The 20143-nt window shown below is 38.5% G+C and overlaps 1 protein-coding gene across 1 annotated transcript in view; it reads left to right on the top strand.

The window, feature by feature from the left end:
- The window catches only part of PRKN (parkin RBR E3 ubiquitin protein ligase), a 787949-nt gene that overhangs the window by 154732 nt on the left and 613074 nt on the right, over nucleotides 1-20143 (top strand). Inside the window, exon 2 of the mRNA XM_049801652.1 lies at nucleotides 13219-13382. Coding sequence (XP_049657609.1) covers nucleotides 13219-13382 — 164 coding nt within the window. The remainder of the gene's footprint in view (nucleotides 1-13218; nucleotides 13383-20143) is intronic.

Raw genomic sequence — 20143 nt, 5'->3', positions numbered from 1 at the left:
AACTTAATACTGGCCTACCACATTTTCTTCAGAGAGCTGAAAGACTTGGTCAGCACAATCAGCGTTTTAAACCAAAGTTAAGATAGATTCTGCTGTTTCAAACTGTGTTGTGCCTCCCGTGCCTCACAGAAATGGTGCTGTATTTCTATCTTCCACCCATGGATGTACGGTGTGCAAAATAGGATTTTTGCAAGGGAATTTGTGGAACTATGCTATGCAGATACACCTTGGTAGCAGTGTGACCTGTTCCCAAAGGTTAGATGCAGGCTGTACTTGCTGCCTCTCACTAAGTTTCAGCTTTTTCAATGTAAGGCAGAAAATAGCCCATGTATAGGGAATTACATGTAATCAAACACAGATTTATTGTTCCGCTTGTTCAGAAATATTACCTTCATGCCTTGTTAGTTAGAATGAAAATTCTGAGCTTCTGTTTTTTGGGGAAAAAGTATAAATTTTGATCTAAGAAAAATGAAGGGGATTTTCATTTTGTTTTAAATAAGCTCTAACTTCAGCAAGAAGGAACTGATTCATCCTGTCATCATCAATTCAGCTGTTATTTCACATTTTAATTTATGTGGATCTTGCTTTTGTCAAAGCAAATGCTTCAAATCATTTTTTTTATCTGATATTCATGAAATTATACATGCCACAAAACCTTTGGCTTCAGTACATTGCATGTGCCAATGGAAACTTGCTCTTCCAGGGAAATTATGACCTGAACTAGATAAACAGTCTTTTTATCCTGGTGTCTGAGATGTTTTGCTCTATCATGGCAATAAGCTAAAACTTCAGGTTATGAGGCCTCCTTTTTAATGGTGAAATTACTTGATATAGGCATTTATTTTTTAATAAAAAAACCTTTAGTTTCTTATCTTTCTAGTGAAATATACCTCAAAATTACAGGCCTGTAGGCCTTGCAATAGCTAATTTCATAACAGCTATGGACCTAGATCTAACAGAGACAGAAATCATTATGTCATTTTCCTCAAAGTTGCTGGTGTATGGGATAGTAAATGTAAAACCAGCAAAACAGATTGGCAGAGAATTGGTAAAGTGGCAAGAAACATACACACTAAATATTTGGCATAGCATAGCTCCACAGGGTCTTCCCTATTTGGTGCACATACCTATAATATATACATGCTTTGGCTCTGCTTAGTGTTGATTTAAAAAAAACCCAACAAAACAGAAGCAAAGTTGCTTGTGCAGTGTCTGAAATGTTTCACAACTTTTACCCGATTGTATTCAGCTGATGGACTATATACATCACCATTTATTAATCTGAGGCCTCCTGCTGTATCTTGGCATTTCATTATGATTTGGAGTTTTTAATTTTTCATACTTGTAATAGTATTTGAGTCATGTGCCCAGTAAGCATTTTTTGTGCACTGGTGTCCCTACTCTCATCCTATTCAGCAAATTCATGTCTACGTCTGCTCAGTGAATAAGGATTTCACTCTGTACTGAAATAACAACATTCTGTGTTGGGGATTTTATACATACATATATATCCCTCTATATATCTGTCTACCTATATCCATGTACACACCCACATTTATACGTTTAATATAATTAAGGGGTGATTGTAAATGATCGTATTGTGTATATTTTAAATAGGTCCAATCAATTACTGTGTGTTCAGAGAATATACTGAATTCACAGGGTTCTGGTATGATACTGGGGTATATGAAATTGTGTTTCTTTTTTCCAGCTAACTAGCAGTTTTAGAATAGGAATGATAGACTATTTTTGACAGTCAATTTGGGCCATATGTTTTTTCCTGGCAAAAGTGGCTGCTGGGTATTTTCTTGTGTCAGGGACATAGAGGTATTTTATGTGGAGTGTTTGCAACTTGGGTGTAAGATAGGTAGCAAAAGTAGATGTTTAAAAAAACCATCAAAGGGAGGAAGAGCTCTGAAAAACTCGAGGGAGAAAATTATCTTTGAAATACAGTCTATCTTCAAGCTTAGCTACAGGAACTTCCTTTTTAACTAATTCAGAAAAAAAGTGGGGTACACATTTCCATTACACAATTGGACATTTCTTTGGCAACCCATCATTTTATAGTTCTCTTTTGATTTAAGAGGTTAAGTTTTACTGTCAGAGCAGCAAACAGCTAAGACAGTTTTAGTAAAGCTAATGTAATTACTTAGGCTTTTTAACTAATCTTTACATTGCATCTTTAACAGATGTAATTTTGCCAAAAGAGTTTAATTTGGACCTGACAGGGTAAATTCCAAGTTGCTATAGCAGCACTGTACATTTTGGAACAAAACGCATTATTTCAAATGTCAAACGGCAAGGACACTTTAAAATTGTTTCAAAACTATCAACAGGATGCCTTTATGAAAACTCTGGAGCTGACGCGGGCTGCCTGGAGCTGGGGTGTGAAAGACGGGCAGCTGTGCTTCCTGCAGGCCAGGGATCCCTGTCAGGAGGCATCACGGCCCAAGGGCCTCGGAGCCCTGCGCACCAGTGGAGTGCCCAGCATGGCCGGCCCCAGAGTCCGGCTTTGACCCGATTTCTGGCCCTGAGGAGGCGGGAGGAGGAGGAGGAGGAGGAGGCCAGCTGTGCTGGCACTGGCAGGGCCGAGTGCCTCTCACACAGCCCTGCCTGCTCCTACCCACCTGGGCCAAATCACATCCTGATGAAGGAACAGGAGCCCAGCTCCTGCCAGCACCCCTTGGCCTTACCCGCCCACCTGCGATTTCATAGGTGTTTTTGAGACTCAGATTCACTGGGGCTGAAGACATGTTACGTTTCCTCTTACCTCTGCGCTGCCTTGTCCAAGAACGGCGAGAGCAGGGGGAAGCCAGCAGGGCAGAGCAGCGGCTGGAGCTGGGGCCTGGCAGGCGGGAGCGCAGCCCCGCAGCGAGGTGAGCGAGGCTGGGCCTGTGGCAAGGGACGGAGCAGGGACCCGCCGCCAGGCCGGCGCAGGGTGGCAAGTCAGGTCACCTCCGTGTGAGAAGCCCAGGCGGGAATGGCAACAGGCTGGCTTGGGCACGGGCCCTGCCACGACGTTGCTGAGGCAGGGGCTGACAGGCCCGGGGGCTGGCGTGGGGCGCAGGGCCGTGGGCAGGGTGGGGAGCCCCTGGGGAAGCCGGGCAGCGGGACAGTCAGGGCTGGTGGTGCCCCCAATGCCCTGACCGTGTCTGTTCAGGCCATTCTGTGGAGCGATCACCCTCCTAAGTCAGCTCTGCTATTGCAGCAATTTTACTGCTGAGAAGACAGGTCTCGGGGAGGAGGCATCACACCCATGATTCGAAAGAAAAGCGAAGCATCAGGAAGCAGGGCGAGGTTAGCATTTAAAGTTGAAGGGCAGGGATATGACCGTCCCAAAACATCAAAGCTTATTTTTGTGCTAGTAGAGAACTATTTATCAGTAAAACAGGTAAATTGCATAGATACTCAGGGAAAACAGGCTGTGGCAGGTAGCCTTAAAATTGAGTGCTCAGTGATGGAATACAATTTCGTTTGCGCATCGTGTGTTTCAGAACAAATCAGGACATGATTCTAATGATAACTGGGATCCCCACAAATGGGATTAATAAAAGCAAGGAAACCTAGAGATTCAAAACCTAACATTAGACCTGTAAACACCAAGGAAATAAGCCCAATTATGTTTCTGTTCTCCAGAGCAGCTGGCTTCCTTCCCTTCAAGCAGTTCACATGGATATACCGCATACAACCATGTACTGGGCTAACACTGTCCTGGGCTATAACAATGTTTATTCCTTTGAGTTTTGGCTTGTTTTTATTTGTATTAGCTTTTGTAGAAATTAAACAAATTTGTCGATAGGTAGGTAGGTATGTTTTCTCTGGGACTTCCCTCTTTTTGTAGGTGGAACTAATCTGTTCCTACATAGCCATTCCAATGGTATATACACCATTTTCATCCATACTATAATATGGTTTGTATAAATTTTTATGCTCATTTGTCCTATACTGAACAACTAACAAACTTTATGAGGTTAGAAAGCTCCTTCCTCAGTCAAGTGTGACAGCTGCCATATTTATCATTTATGGTACATTTGTTTCAGTGGATCTTCAGCTGTCCACCAATGTTTCTAGTATTTAGCAAAATGTGTTAAATTTCCTGAGGAACTGCAAATGAGCGTAAGTGTTAAAATAGTGGAATCTCACTATTGCAGTCTTCACCTTGCATTCCCCTTTAGACCCTTAAAGCTATTGCAGTAGTCTTACTTGAATTTCATCGAACTCATGCAGTCTTTGCAAAAATACTGGCCCATTCTTCCACAGGACAGGGGTAATCTAAAAGCTGTGAGAGTATACATTTTATTTTTAAATGTAATACTTCTTATTAATACAGAAAGCTGTAGCATATAGCTGGAAATACTTAGAGTTTAAAAACTCTTATCCATATCCAAGTACATTAAAGAACAGTATGTGTCTATTTAAAATGAAACATGAATTTAGCTTGATTCTGTATCAAGGAAGTTCATGGCAGCTTTGTGCTGACATAAGCAGCCAGTAAATCAGGACAAAAATAGCTAGGAAAATAGCATTTTTAAGAGACTTTTTAAGGAAATGCCGACATAATTGTAATGTTGTGTTAGCTAGCTATGCATTCCTCCAACTTTAAAGAGAGTTTGGGTATAGTAAAACTGAGTGAATTATTCACAGGAAATAATTCACTGGACAAATTTAGCTTCTGTCTTGGATTAAGAGGCATACTTCCTAGAACAAAATGAGGTTGCTGTGAGAACTGCTGAGTTTAAAATTTGCCTCAGCGCAATACAAGAAAGCAACTGCATGTGCATGCATAGTTCAGGAGGAAAAAAAGAGTAGTGCTGAGCTCTTGCCTTTTTATTTGCCTCTCTTCTTGGTAGCAAGGAAGACTCCGGAGGAAACTGTTAACCTGCCTACTTGCTAGATTTTACTCAGTGTTACATTATATTGGAGTACATGTATGGAAATGCAAAGCCAGAACATCTTACAAAAGAGCTTCCATAGTCGTTCAGAACAAGAGTCTGTTTAACCCCATGTATTATTGTCTCCAACAGCGACTGTATTATTGTCTCCAACAGCAGAGACCCTTCTGAAGAAAGACAATAGGGCAAGCATAAATGTTATTTCTCCCTGATGTTTTCACAGCTATCTTGAACTCAAATGACAGGAGCTTTAAGATGTATTTTCCTAAGAAAGGGGAAAAAAAAATAAATCTTGTGACAATATCTGTTACTTTTTACTGTCCTTGCCGTGATAAGTTCCTCTTTGGCTCAGCATGTGACTGGAAGACATAGACTTCCTATACTTAAAACCTACATATAAAATATTTATTTCATACTAGTTTATATTATCCTCTCCTTTTCAGTAGAGAGATTACTGAGTTGCCTATGCAGTAACTGCCAGTTTCTTTTCTCCCCTTGAGCCGAAGTTATACATCCTCTATCTACCACTTCTCTGGCAGAGGTTTCCAGAAGGTCTGTTGCTAGTAGCATAAGCAACCATCTCATTTTTGTCTGTTTTGAACATAGCTCCTACAAGCTTAATAGCCCCTTAAATCTTGCAATGGAAGTGAGTGCCCAATCCCTACTCACCCCTTCCATGCTGCTCATGACTTTGTAGAAAACTGTCATCAGGTGCAAATGCATTACAGGTAGCATTTATGAATACTACTGTATTGCTTTCCATAAACAGTTGTTTGAATAAAAGTTGATCATGATTTTTATTTAAAAAGGAAATAAAACAGTCAGAAAGCTCAATCTTAAAATTGGAGTTAATAAACAAGGAACGTTTATTATTATATTCATTTAGTGTTAGCTAGAACTAAAGATGTTTCCATGAGAGAGTTTATTCCTTGCTAAGGAGAGAAATAACCTCACCAAGGATAGGGTTTTATAGGCATTGTTTATGTTAGATTACTACATTGCTCTCTATGTGTGACTACATCATAAAATCATTTGTTAGGTGAAGGTAATTTACAAATGATCAGAAGCAACCAAATTACTCTAGCTTAATGAGTTGCCACTTATTGCCTGTGTAGGCTCTTTTTCTGCTGTGGCTGTGAAGTTGGCTTACATTAATGTGCATTAATTTTATTTCACAAATGCAATGATCGAGGAGGCCTAATGCCGCCAGTTATCATGGCTCAGCAGTGAGCGGTAACTCATTAAGTCATGGTTAAGTTCATTGCATATAACTGTCAGTCTGGACCTGGTGGAAAATATACAGCAGGGCATTTTGCCAGGAAAAACATCATACCTATGCATTGATATCTGCAACAACAACCCGCTCATCTCAGGGCAGTGTTTAAGGTGTTGATTTTCAGCCATACAGACTCAAATGTGTGAAATCATTATCTCCGAGACAGTACCTTGCTCCTTGTGTAGACAGCAGAGGTTCTGTAGCTGGATTTCCCTCTTTAATAGAAGTGACTTGTTGGCAGGATGTTCGGTGCAAGGGCATCAAGACTCGGGATCTTGCTCTCTCAACTTGGCTCCAATTTGTCAGAATTTGGCAACTTTTTCATGAAAGACATCTGTTTGAGAGTTTTCTTGTAGAGAGCTGATATTTTTGCTAACTGATGAAAGGGCTACATGAATTCCTATGGGACTGGTTATTCTAATGCTGATGAGATTTTATTTTATCACATATATATGTCAAAAAAAAAAATCAGGCAAGCCAGTTGGCCAGAGCTTTGTGACAGGGACAGCCTCCAAAGCGGGACTCAATGTAGTGGAAGTAGGGTAGAAATTAAAATGGAGCTGACTGAACTGTCCTGCTCTCCAGTGCTCCTTGGAGCAAAAAGTTTTGGGAAGGTCTCCTATGCTAATACAGAACCTAGATACACAAATCTGTGAAGAAAAAGACTGCAACCAGCTCCAGGCTGTTGGAGTTGCTGTGGAAAGACACTTCGAAGAACTTTGCACAACGTTGTTTAACCACTTAATTGGTCTTTCAGTAACATGTGCTGACTGGCTGTTTAATAAAAGCCTGCCACAACTCTGAACTATTCCTTTACAGACCTGAACTCAGCTTGCACAGCCTCCCCAACTCGTCTTTTTCTTTCCATTTTTTGTTCCTCTTTAATCTTTTGCTTTACTTCTTTCCCTTTTTGCAATTCCCTTGACACACTGAAAACCAGGAAATAACACTAAGAAGTTGTGGAACAAGATTTACTGCCGTCACCTTATACTGTGTTCTGCTGCTAGTTTCTCGCACTACATATATCCTACAGTTGCATTTCTACAATTTAGGTTGTAGAAATTCCAGGCAGCAACTGACATTCACTCAGTGTTTATAAAGTGCCTACAAATGTATCTTATGTTCATTAAATATAAAGATTAAAATAATAGAACAGTATCTTGCAGTATGATTGAGGATGCAAGAGCCCCAAAAATGTGTTTTTATTTTATTTATTGAAATAAAGATGCATGGAACAGCTGCCTTCAGCCTGTGCCTTGAGAGGTGATGCGTGGTTGTGCTGTAACAGAGGGACTTATAGAACATTTCCACAGTACTCTAGCAGGTGGTGAGGGTTTTATATTATCTCAGTTTCTACCTTCTCTTCCTTTAGTTATCCCTTCTGTGCGTTTTCCTGGTTTTAATCTGCACTAATCTAGTTAGTTGTAGTGGATAAGTTATTAATCACAATTTATGAGAAAAATTTAATACTGAAAAGGAAGGGATACTATTTTCTAGTGTGAAATAGTCTAGATGTAGGTTTTTGAGCTAGGAAGAACTGTGTTCTCAAGTCACGTGCTAAGCCAAAGAGGAACTGATCACCACAGACAGATACTGTCACAAGACTTTTTTTTCCCAGTCTTAGGAAAATACATTTCAAAAGTCTTGTCATCTGACCTCAGTAGGGAAGGGGCTTTTAAAAATTAGAAAAGTTTCACATATTTCACACTATCCTTGGGTTAAACTTTGGCTATATTCTTTTTGTCCATAAAAGAATAGGGAATAAAGAGTACTTGAAGCTGCTGTAGTTATCACGGACACAGTATAATTGCTCAGCAATAAGATTTTAAAGTTTAAATATGTGCATTCTTTTGCCACAGATCATATATTGTAGGTTATTGGTATGCAGCAAAGCAGGATTGTGTGATTCACTACTTTAGGAAGGAAAAGATTTGACTATTTTATGTCAAAAATAAAAAGGAAATTCGTGGTTTGCATGTAGCAATGTAAAAAAACATGCACAACTTCTTTTTCATTCTTGGCACAGTTCAGTTGTTTTGGTTCTATACATCAGGACTGTGCCTTCACAATTTGTTCAGAAGCAGGGCCTAAGCTTCTACAGCATGCCATATTTATCTTCTTGGCTTAGAACTGGAAAACCTGTCGGACTGATGAAAATGGAGGTTAAAGCTTTGGCACTTTTGGTATGACTTGCTGAAGAAGAAAGGCTGCTGAACCCCAGGGCTCTTGAGAAATGGCCTGTTGAGATCCTGGCAGGGGTGCCTGCCCACCAGCTTTATTGCAGCCTTTGCTTGAAATCCTGCAGGTCCCCTACACACCTGCACCATGTACTTGTGTCTGAGTTTAACCAGTATGTATCTGCATTTGCTTAAATTTCCAACTGAGTTTGTACTAACATGCTGAATTGCAAACAGGCACAGCTGAGATATGGGTACACGTTTCCTTCAGTATCCCAGTTATATGTGTAGCAACCTCCAGCATATGGGATGGACAGGTGGCCAGGAGCAGTACTGTCTTAAACTACCTAAGATTTTGGTCACAATCTTCTTCACTTATATTCCCTTCATTAACAATTCTTGTATTACTTCATGGGGAAAAGTTATTCATTGTGTTGTATCCTAAGTGATTGAATTGTGCTGCTTATTCCGTTTTGGTAGTGGATGCAATGATGTATCATACTGTTTGCAAAACACAAAATGTTCAGGATAGCAATACTTTATTTGGGAACTGGTGCATTTCTGTATTGTATTCATATGAATGAAATGGCTCATTGTAAGTGAATTTATTAATACAAGTCAATTCAGAGGTGATAACTTATTAATTTTATTACAGTCACTTGAATACAAATCAGCTAAAAGCCAAGAAGTTGAGTTCCTCCAGAACTGAATCAAAATAAATGCTGGGCTGCCTCTATCATGATACACCAGTGTTTCCTCATGACCACAGCACTTGCTTCTTTCTGGGATTTGTGTTGGTACTTCATTGTGAGAGAGAATATCCAAACAGAGGAGTCCAGTCAACAGGACTGGAAGGATAAAGAAGTATTTATTTTCATCAAGTGCTGCAGAATGAAAATATTTTAACGCTTACATGGTACTTCTTGTTCAACAAAAAGAACATAAGAAGTCAATACGTTGAATTTTTTTCTATATTTGAGATGAAAAGCAATGTCATAATAGTGAAACTTCCCACAACTGGGAACCAGGATTTTAATTCCACTCAGTATTTACTTCTGTGTATGCCTCCACTCTCTGGTCAAATTGGGGCAGCAGGCAGAGGTGGAGGGTTGCATCTCACTTCTATTTCCTTAAATTGCTAGCCTCTGTCTGTGAAGACTTGTTACATTCTGATTAGCCAGCTTTAACCTACTGCTGCATGCTAGACCGTCATTTCTGTATGTACAGTCTCTTACGTCTTCTTTGCACCTGAATGCATTTCATGTACCCTGCAACTCTGTGTGTTCTGATTTTGTAGTATCAGTTTCTAGGGGGAAATGTGTTGCTCAGTACAAATGCGATTCCTGCCTTCACACCCAGAACTGAGAACTTGCCTTCTGCCGTGCTTGCAGCAGTGGCATGCCAAAGAATTAAGCCTGCAGGCTTTGAAGAAGCCAATTTCCATCACTTGAGTCATTATGCCAGACCAAAAAATTTCTTACAGTTTAGGTAAATGCTTAAAAAAGTGGGTATTTTCATAAGAAATATGGGAAATTCCTCTGGAAATATGTAAAAGTTACTTAAGTACATCTATTCTTTTATGTAGTACTTGCTGATCCTTCCAAACAAGAGATTAATACTATCCAATTTGTTAAATGTAAAATTGAAATTATTGCATGAAGATGTACACCTTAGATATCAGAAAGGCCTAGTGAAATATTTATATACTTTTTTATTCGCTCTTTCAATTATACCATTTTCCTCCATTCAGTACTGTGTTTAAAATGTGTGGACTTAAAAGTGAGATTTTTAAAGGTATGTAGATTCAGATAGATACCAAGAGAGATTTACAAAAGCACCTAGGTACCTTTTGATCCCTGTGGGAGCCAGATCCTTGTGATATTTACAGAGATTATCTTTTGACATGACAGTCAAATCTCACAAAGTTTCCTTTTATCAGACAGGTTTTACTGTCTGTCACCTCTTACAGATGTGGGAGTGGGAGAGCTGATCCTAATGGAGCCTCCTTTCTTCAGCTCAGTTTGGCTACTTCTTAATTTTCATAACTTGATTTATTTCTTTTGGATTTCCATCAGCAGTTTAGGCCTCAGATAAATTCTCTAATCTTCTGTTAAGCCAATATTTGTTTAACTTCCAGTAGACAAACTTTAAATTCTACGTCTTTTCTAAGTATGTAGTCTTTGGAAGAGATCTTGAATGTCTGCATAACTTCACCTGTGATCTCTTGAATAACATGTGCTGTTAAGAGTATCAATTTGATAGTGATTATTTAATTATTAAGGTGAAATGTCAAGAAGAAAATAATGTTTCTTTTTCCTGAAAAGACATCTTGAAATATTATATTCATGAAATCTGGTTTTATTCCACAGACTAAAGTTGTGTATTTAATCTTTTTATGCTCTGTGCAAGTAGAAAAGGTCTCTTCTCTTCTTTTACATTAAGAGTTGGTGAATTGCTGACTTTATAATAGAATAAATGTGTTTAAGGGCAAAATATTTGTGGATTAGAACTTTCCAGCAAGTAAAGTTTGGCATTCTAATTATTCTTCTGAGTTAGTTTTTAGGCTTGTAAGGGAGTAGTTGCAATCTTTGCTGTAGAGTGAAAAGTGTTGCACTCACACACCTGTTTCCCATGTTTGCTTGTGGTTACAATTTTGAGACTGAAACTTCCACTTCCTGGTAAGTGTTGGGAGGAGGAGAGTATACCTGTTGGAAGTGAATAACAATACACTTATTTGAGGGAAGGCGTGGAGATTGTTGATGATGAATATACATTATGCTTGCAGAAAGTGTGTTGGATTTATACTGTCTTTAAAAATGAGTACCGATTTATCAATAATTTAAATTACACTTGTTTATTCTTCTTTTATCAAGCATTTTTCTCTTACCAGCACATTTGATTTGCAGAGTCAATGCACTTGCTAACTTTTTTTCATTTCCAAAACGAATAGCACTGGCTTTCATAAGACTAAAGATAAAGAGGATTATTTATTAATTAGGAAGAAGTCTTTGGACGTTCAAATGTATGCATTTTATGTGTGTATGTGAGCATATCTATATAAATGTATATAAATATATATATATGCACCTAGTCAGATAGTCAGAGCTTAGCATATTAAAAAAGTATATTCCCCATTGATTTAGCTATATATTTTGCTACTGGCCCAGATGATGTTATTGACAGTTGAGCATTATGAGTGTTCCTGGAAAGATGGGAAATGTTCAGTTGCCATTAGCTGGAACTACTTTTTTGTCATATAAATCCTCCTTTACTCTCCAAACCACGATCAAAATAAAATTCAAATTTCTCTGTTTTTTCAGAAGAGTCTGAATATATAGCTTGCACAGTTTAGTTACTTTCAGAACACCTTTAAATAGAAATCAAAACCAGTAGGAAGATGTACTATAGGAGACTGTGTAACACACTGCAGGGTATATGTACTGTACCCTGCCTGACATAGCATTATGCAATCTTACCCTGCACTGTAGTACTTTAAGAGAGTACTTTCAAGTGCAAAACTTACAATGTGGTGTTAAATTTTGTTGATATATCACCTTCTCCCTTAAAGATTAGCCAAATATGAATTGGAGGTGTGAAATTGCAAATATTTACAACATTCATTGCTCAGCAAAACAATGGCAGCGTTCTCAGCCATATTCAAGTGCTCTTAAAGTATCTGACAACTTTGAAGTGGTCAGGTAGACTATGTGTTTGAAAAATCATAAAAATCCAATTTTCAGTTTTAAAAATAGTTATTTCTTTAAACTATATAAATACTTTTGAGCTTATGCTTTTGTCAGTCATTAGAAATGCAAAGGAATAACATCTTCAGCTAAAACTTTGCAGTGGGAATGGGAAATAAATCTTTAAGAAGACTAGTTGTTACAATCAATACCCAAGCAGCTTAGGTGACAGGTACCCATGATCTAATTGATATGATTTTTTGTTTTATATTAGGTTTTGCTAATTCCTTTGCTTCCTGCCTGTGGAGCTGTTGGTCAAAGCGGTCCACTGGGGCCATGTCTACTGTTCATACAATCTCCGTGACTGATATGGATGTAATGAGTTTTTTTCCTGCTTCATAGTTCTTGTAGTCCTCTGACCACGGGCTCAATGAGTGCATTCAGACTCCTTGTGAAAAACAGCTCTGCCAGCTGAATGGCAGGAAGCTTATGAGTTTGTTTGCCAGACTTCTCTGGATGTATAAACCAGTTGCTGCAGCTCTAAAAATTATATGACTGGTGCAGTAGTGATTTTCTGTGCTGAAGGTAGATGCTGGCAGGAGTTATGTTCTGCAGATATTTTAGTGAACTCTAAAAAGACCATGCTCTAATACAACACTCCCAAACATTTCTGCTAGCGTGTGATTTTTGTCTCCATCATTATCTTCTGTAGAATTATATCTGTTGGAAACCAGTTTATATGACTGTGCTTTACTGTGTGACAAGGCATTGTTTTCCCTTATATTATTTAATATATTTTGATTCTAAAGCATACCTTGGTTTCCTGCATTTATTTGTTATATGCAGTCAGGAAAAGCACACAGAAAGCAAGTGTGCCCCGTGCCTGCTAAGGTTAGGACTGAACTGAAAATCTGTTATGCCAGTTAGCAACTACTCAGCTGCCTGGCTCAGTCTCTTTTGATTCTGACTGTTCTCTGTAATTTCTAACACTGCTAAGGGGAAACACATGGTTTTTATTTATTGGTCACTATTCTGTGCTGGCTTTCAAAATAGTACACTGCAGTATTAATAGCTCTTCCCTGAAAATAGTACATGCTCCCTGAAATTGAAGAGTAAGCCTCTCATAGTCACTCTAGTAGAAACACTGCACGAGAAATGCTCACTTTAAAAGGTGTTTTGCTCTTGTTCAGTGTTCGTCAGGTTCAACTCCAGCCATGGCTTCCCAGTGGAGGTTGGTCCGGACACCAGCATCCTCCAGCTGAAGGAGGCGGTTGCCCAGCGACAGGGAGTTCCATCTGACCAGCTGCGGGTGATTTTTGCAGGGAGGGAGCTCAGCAATGACTTGACACTGCAGGTAAGTCTCCCTTGGTAGCTTCGCTTCTGGACTGCTGCCAGCTACACTGCCTCTGCCTCTAATGCTGCCAATCTGATGTTCATGCCTGAGATCTAATAGAATAAATAGTGCCTGGGGATTCCTTGAACTTTACTCCACACTGCTTCATTAATTCTGACCTTCTTAATTATGCATTAAAACAGCAAGCAGGAAGGATAGGGGAAGAGAGAGAATAGGAGAGAGGGAGCGCACACGAGAGCTGTGCCTAGTGAATAAATGTTTACTGACTGCAGAACCAAGCCGTGCACAATTTCTATATCTGTTCAATTTCTATCTTACTTATTCCATTTGAATCTTAATGAAGAAGGATGTGCATAAATTGCTCTAAATCAGGCTGCACAGTCATCACATTTGTTAGAATTTGTAACCCAATTGTGACCCCTGGAGGATAGCTACAGGGCTGCTGCTGCTCCTGTGCGGTGGTATGTCTGCGCAGGTGAATGCACTGCTGGAGGGATGGTTCCAGATCAGAAAGCCCACAGAAGTGTACTCCAAACCACTGAACTCATAAACGTCTGAAGCTAAGAGAGGAGCAGGGAGCATGGAAGAGCAGCTATAAGTAGGTATCTGAATTTCAGCTCCTGGAGGCGAGCTAACTGTTCTCTTCAATAAATGCGGAGGAGTGCTCACCTGTGGTAAGCAGTAGTAAGCATGAAAAGATAGGTTCACTTTGTCTTCCTTGTTGTCTTTGCTATTGTTACCAGTGCTGCTGCAGTTGCTTTATAAATATTTTTGTTTATCCTCTATGTGGATTTGGCAGTTCACTCAGATAGCCAGGCCTTAGCGTAAGTTCACACATGTAAGACATTTGGGTAACTTGGGGAAACCTACTGGCCTTTCAACAGAGTGCAAATACCGATTTGGATGAAATTGCTGTCCTTCTGCAGTGGTATCAAAGAACTGCAGGTGCAATCTGTAGTAGTGCAGGTGATTATATAAAAGATCCCTCACAGGCAGAACTATTTCAGATTAATTGGCACTCATATTTCAGAAGTATTGCTGTACTTAGAATGGCTGCTAAGCCTGGGTACAGAAAGTCACTACTGTATTGATGACCCATCACTATTTCTCCTTGGGTATGATATTTATTGCTTTGCAAAGGGTTTGAGGGAGTTTCAGCACACAAAGGAAGGTATAGAAATGTGAATTGTTGTCAGTCTCCAGTGCATCACCTGTGGATAGCGTTGATGCATATATTCATGGCATAAATGACAATGTGCTTCATTTACTTATATGTGTAAACATCATATATGAAAATGTAAGAACAAAAAAAGTTTGAATTGTAGAACTTGTCAGTTGCCAGTTGCTAGATCTGGGTGTCTGTGTGGTTCTGTCAGAAGCTTCTGAACCACTTAGCATTTCCTGGGAAGCTGTAGATATTGGTGTTATTGCCATTTTATGTCAGCATGAAATGCAGATTTTGAGCCCAGTTTTACACTTGCAACCAAGTTTGTTGTTGGCTACAACATACAATCTGTTGCCAGGGTAAATTAAAAATTGCTTTCCAAATACACAGGCCTGCTGATGACTTAATTAATTTCATTGAAATGTCAGAATTACCATGTGTAGTCAAGACATTTTATTATTTAGTAAACTGGACCTAGACTCACTGCTTTGACTTTCAGCTTCTAAAGCAGGTAGGAAGATCAAAAGCTGTTTCAGACCGTATGATCCATACTTCTGTATTTAAGTGTCTTAAATATTGTAATGATCAATATCATCAGCAGTGTATCAACTACATTTTTATTCTTGATATTTAATTAAGTGCATTTTACTCTGATTCTGTGTTTGCAGTTTTTACTGTCATATATTTGTGTATGTGTATTTATTTATTGTCAGCACAAGAAGAACAGTTGAGGGTTTGAGGTGTTTGAGTTTCTAAGGTAGGCTGTTTGGGGCTTTTTGCATAAGAAGCTGAGTGCTAGTAAAACTTGAGTGCTAGTGAAATACTAACTTCTGGCATTTATGTTGCATCTGTAATTTCAGAGTTAACATCATATATGAGCAAATTAACTAGCTTTTGTTGTCTAGACCTATGGGTTTGCATGCAGAGTAAGAAAAATACAACATAGTTATATACTCAGCTGATACTTTTAAGTTATTTCATTTTATGGTAACATACAATTTCTAGTAAGACCATTTTGTCCTTCAATGTTTTGTAAATTACTTTTGAACTTATTTGCCCAAGATACTGTGGGAGAATGTGGAGGTCAGGAAGGAGAACTGATAGTATTACAGATAATTAGATTATAGAGGATATGGGAAGAGCTTTGATAATTGCAGGAGTATAGGGCAGGGGTATAGGAAATACTCCAGGATAGGAAACTTCATTAGTTTCACAGCTCACAGAGCAACTAGATTTGGCGTGACAGCTACTTTAGGATCTCAGGCAGCTGATACAAAACTTAACTGAGAGTGTGAAAGCTGTGTTTGTTTTCCAGTTTGGAGAGAAGGAAAAATCTTTTGTGGTAGCTGAAACCTGTAAAAAAAAGAAATGAAGCTGGAATGAACAAACATTAAAGAGAAATTATTATAAGAAAGAAAGTGCCAAGTTGAGATCTTAAATAAGTAATTTGATATCAATAACAACAGTAAAAAAATTGTAGGAAGGATAGAAGTGAAATATATGTGGAGACATTTAATTTGGTACCTCAGATAAGTGTTTTGTCCTTGAAAAAAGAGAGGAAGATTAGAAACTGATTCAACTGTGTACAGGGGAGATCAGTATTTTAGCTAGTGACTAAGGGGCAAGTAGTGAAATTAGAGTCATGGTAAGGAAAGATTGGTAATAACTGGATGAAGAATGAGACCTGCAAATTTGTATCTCATAAGAAGGAATTAGAGCAATAAGCTGCTTCCTAAAAGCACAGCAAATGGTGTTACTTTAAGGGTGCTAAGTATTCTGAAAAATGATGAAGAGCCCCCTGCTGATTACAGTTCACTTTGGAATGAATAGAAGTAATTAATTAATATATTAGCCCAAATAGGAATTCTTTCAGAAGGCTGTCATGAGTATATGAGAACAGTGGTAAGATCTTCTTGTGGCAATCATAAAGGCGAAAGAAGAACAAAACTATAACAGAGTCACCACGGGAATAAACAGGAGGTAGCTGCGTATCAGGAACATTAAAGTGTTGTAATGGGAGATGACTGCTTACAACATTGGCCTTGCCTCCAAGAACAGCAAAATTAGTTAACAAGCCTTCTGGAAGCAAAATATGTGATACACAGTTTTGCTCAATGCAAACAATTTGAAATTTACTCCTCATAATAGAAGCAATATTATATTAGTACAGGCTTGCCCTTTCTTGGAGAACTCAGAATCCCCTTCTGTGGAGACGCTCTTTGCAAACAGTTTGTAAGAGATATTCCCTGACTTGCAGAGCTTACAGTGTAAATGAATAAGGCAGACAAATGATGTGATGGGAATCAGTAGCCTGGCTTGTTCACAGTCAGTAGCAAAACAGAGATAGAATTAAGTCTTCTGTTTCACAATTCAGTACCATTTCTTTTTGACAGTGTTTCCTCTATGAGGTAAATGTAGAAACAGAAAAAGGCTAAGCGTGTGATTAGTAGCAGGACTTGTTAGCTTTAGCGCAGTGCTCCACTGAGACAGCTTCTCCATCAGAGTTAGCTTGCATTTGACTGGAGCATAGGCTCAAGGCTTGGAGCATAGGCTTCACGTGAATTTGGCTTTGACTACATCCATCCATATAGGTGCTTTCCTAAAATTATTTATTCATACATTCAAGAAACAAACAAATATGACTAAGTATTGTTAAACGTTGGCATGTGAGCTGATGAGCATAACTCAAAATGAATAAAAAAGAATGGCATAACTGGAGTAGCAACATAGATGATCATCTCTACAGAGGAGGGAAAAGAGAAGTGGTGGGGTAGAAATGGTGCTATAAGTAATGTTAGCATGCTGCAGTTTGACAGTGGTTTGGAAAGCATACGCTTTGTTGTGGAAGGGTTTCTGAATAGGAAACGTTAGAGGTCGATCCAGAGGGCACCTGGTTCTACTGGAAGCACTTTCCCGTGCCATTGTGTGAAAAGCTCAAGGACAGAGAGAGCACCTTGTGACAATGGGTCTAAGTTTATATTCCTCACACTTTAAATATTTCTGAAAATAGGGTATTGTTAATACAATTGTTCTCAGTGAACAACTTCTTTCGCAGAAACAGGTATTTGAACTATGGAACATTGCATGTTATTGAAGAAGAAGGACCTTGTGTACCTAAATGCATGCCAACTTTCTTACTCTTTAGGCACAGCTCAGTACAATAGAGCTTCCAGAAGATCCTGTATTTCCCTGTTTCAGTTTACTGAAGGTGCAAAGGAGAAACCAGGTGACACAGTGCAAAATGTGTCCCTAGCCAGCAAAAAAACCCCATGTGCTTGACTTTAGTTATAAACCCATGAACACTAAGATTAGAGTGGGTCTTTTGACATACACAATAAGTAGTGCCTTTTGTTACAACCTACAGTTTTTGCATATAGGATACCGAATCACTCACGGGAACATCTTTGATAGTCAGCAGTTTTGTGGGTTACAGAATACAGTGAGTCAACATTTGCATATGTAAATGCTGTTTGGAGAGATTTGCTCACAGACATCCTGACTGAATCAATCACCTATGTGACATTTGAAGGGAGAAAATGATTTTATGTGTGTGTGTTTAAATCAGTATTTTGGGTCAATATTTGATCGACCTGTGGATCTTTTCTTACTTGGAAAGCTGGAAAATATGTGTATTCTACTTCTTCAAAACAGAAAAAGCTAGCAGAACAATACTTAGGTATATTATAGTAATAAAGGAAATCTAGAGATTCCAGCTGTGTTGCCAGGTAATATGGACTTGGCTAAATGAGTGGATAGCAGTACTGTTCACTCTTGTTTCTTTTGATGGCTGGAGACTCACTGTATGTGACAACAGACCCTTTATGTGTTGAGTAAGCTACTCCAAGATTTGTAATGGGCCTCATGGTATTATATGCCCATAATGAATGTGGAAAGTACCATGTAGCCATATTTAGTATGAAAGTAAGTCAGAGCCAGCTCAGGTCTACAGATTTTCCATATCTGTTTAAGAGGATACATTGCTTATTAATTGTTCTGGCAGATCAAGGTCTAAATGCATTAATAAATTAGACCTTTGAGCCCAGTAACATATTTCCATTCTCCTTTTAAATGCATTGCTGTTCTATTCTTTTTATGCTAAGTTTTTCCTGGAAGTATAAGACTATGAAAAAGATTTAACTGTAGCTAAATAAGGGAAAAATTATCTTCAAGTAGTTTGGTAACTCCAGAAAGTGAATGGGCCATGTTTGAGGGGGCTGCAGCATCAAGGATGTCCTTGAATTTTGCTGGTACCTTCTGGATTCTTCTGACATTTCTTATGTGTTTAGTTGGTCTGCTGATGATTCAGGAAGTGTGATGGGGTTTTCTTTGCAAACTTTCTGCAGTGTGCACTCTCTACAGATTTGTATTTAATTTCTAGAAGTATCTGGGGTTTGGTACCGAGATGAATTCTGTGTTGTCTGCTAAATCTGGTTCATGATTCCTTGGAATGGGGTTGCTGGTGCCAATATTCTTACAGGTGTCTTACTGACTCATAATATTTCTGAATGACCTGTGTTGCTCTTTTAGAATAATTTCCAAATTTCTAAATGTGAGTTTCTTTTGTTTTCCACTTTGCTGACAGTTTCAGCAGGTTGAGAGTCTATTGAATTAATTTCCATTCCACCTATGGTTGTTATTACTTTCTTATATGTGAGAACATGTTCAGGCAGCAGATAATAATTTTTTTTTAAACTTCATTTCTCTTAGGCAGTTAAAATTCACTACATTGAGGCCATTAACTGAATTTTACAAAATCCATTTCTGAAAGAGCAGGTGCGTTGCGTGGGACTGATAGAGAAACCGCAATACTATTTGCACGAAATACAGTATGTTGATAAGAAACTCCTCTGGCAAACCACTGTAGTTCTTCTCAAGACATATATAGTGTTCCAGAATGAAATTATCTTGACAATTGCACTAATATTAGATGTGCTTTTGTTTTCTACCTGAATACTTGCATTAGGCATTTGTTGAATCTTTCCCCCTTGTCATCTATATAATCCAATTCATATGTTTACAATGCTGTCCATTTTTTGATTTGGATCCTGCTTTAGGTTGCAGGAGGGCAATGTTTAAGAAAAAAAACTTCAAAAAGCTGTAGTTGGAGTGGTGGCAGTGAGCAATAACTTTGAGTTTGTAAATCATGACAGTAAAAGAAAGGTCAGCCCACTTCTTTCATTCATCACTTTCCTAAATTTCTCTGGTGAAAAAGTGTTTAGTGTATTGCACACCATTACCCCAAACTATAGTTGAATTAGCAGAAGTTCAAGGGTAAGGGGGACATTTCCTTCCTTCTTCCTCCCTTTTCCCCATAAGCAAAGCATTGTATTAACTATTCTGGTAGACTACATTTATAAGGAAGGATCCATAGAAACTATGTATTTTACAGTTCATGACTAAAATAGAACAATCATTGACATGTATTTGTATTGTATGAAAAAAACAAGAAAAACAGGATTTATTTAACACACTACAATAGTGAAAATACTGGATTGAGAAATGGGAAATTGGGACAGAGTATGTGTGGATTATTTTTTAACATTGAGAATTTTGTGTCTGGAAAATAAAATTGTAAAGGAAGAGGTGGAAACTTCAC

This window comes from Accipiter gentilis, chromosome 5 (genome assembly GCF_929443795.1).
Source record: "Accipiter gentilis chromosome 5, bAccGen1.1, whole genome shotgun sequence".
NCBI classification, from domain to species: domain Eukaryota; kingdom Metazoa; phylum Chordata; class Aves; order Accipitriformes; family Accipitridae; genus Astur; species Astur gentilis.
Note: the sequence above shows the minus strand (reverse complement) of the source record. Positions and strands in the feature narration are given on the sequence as shown.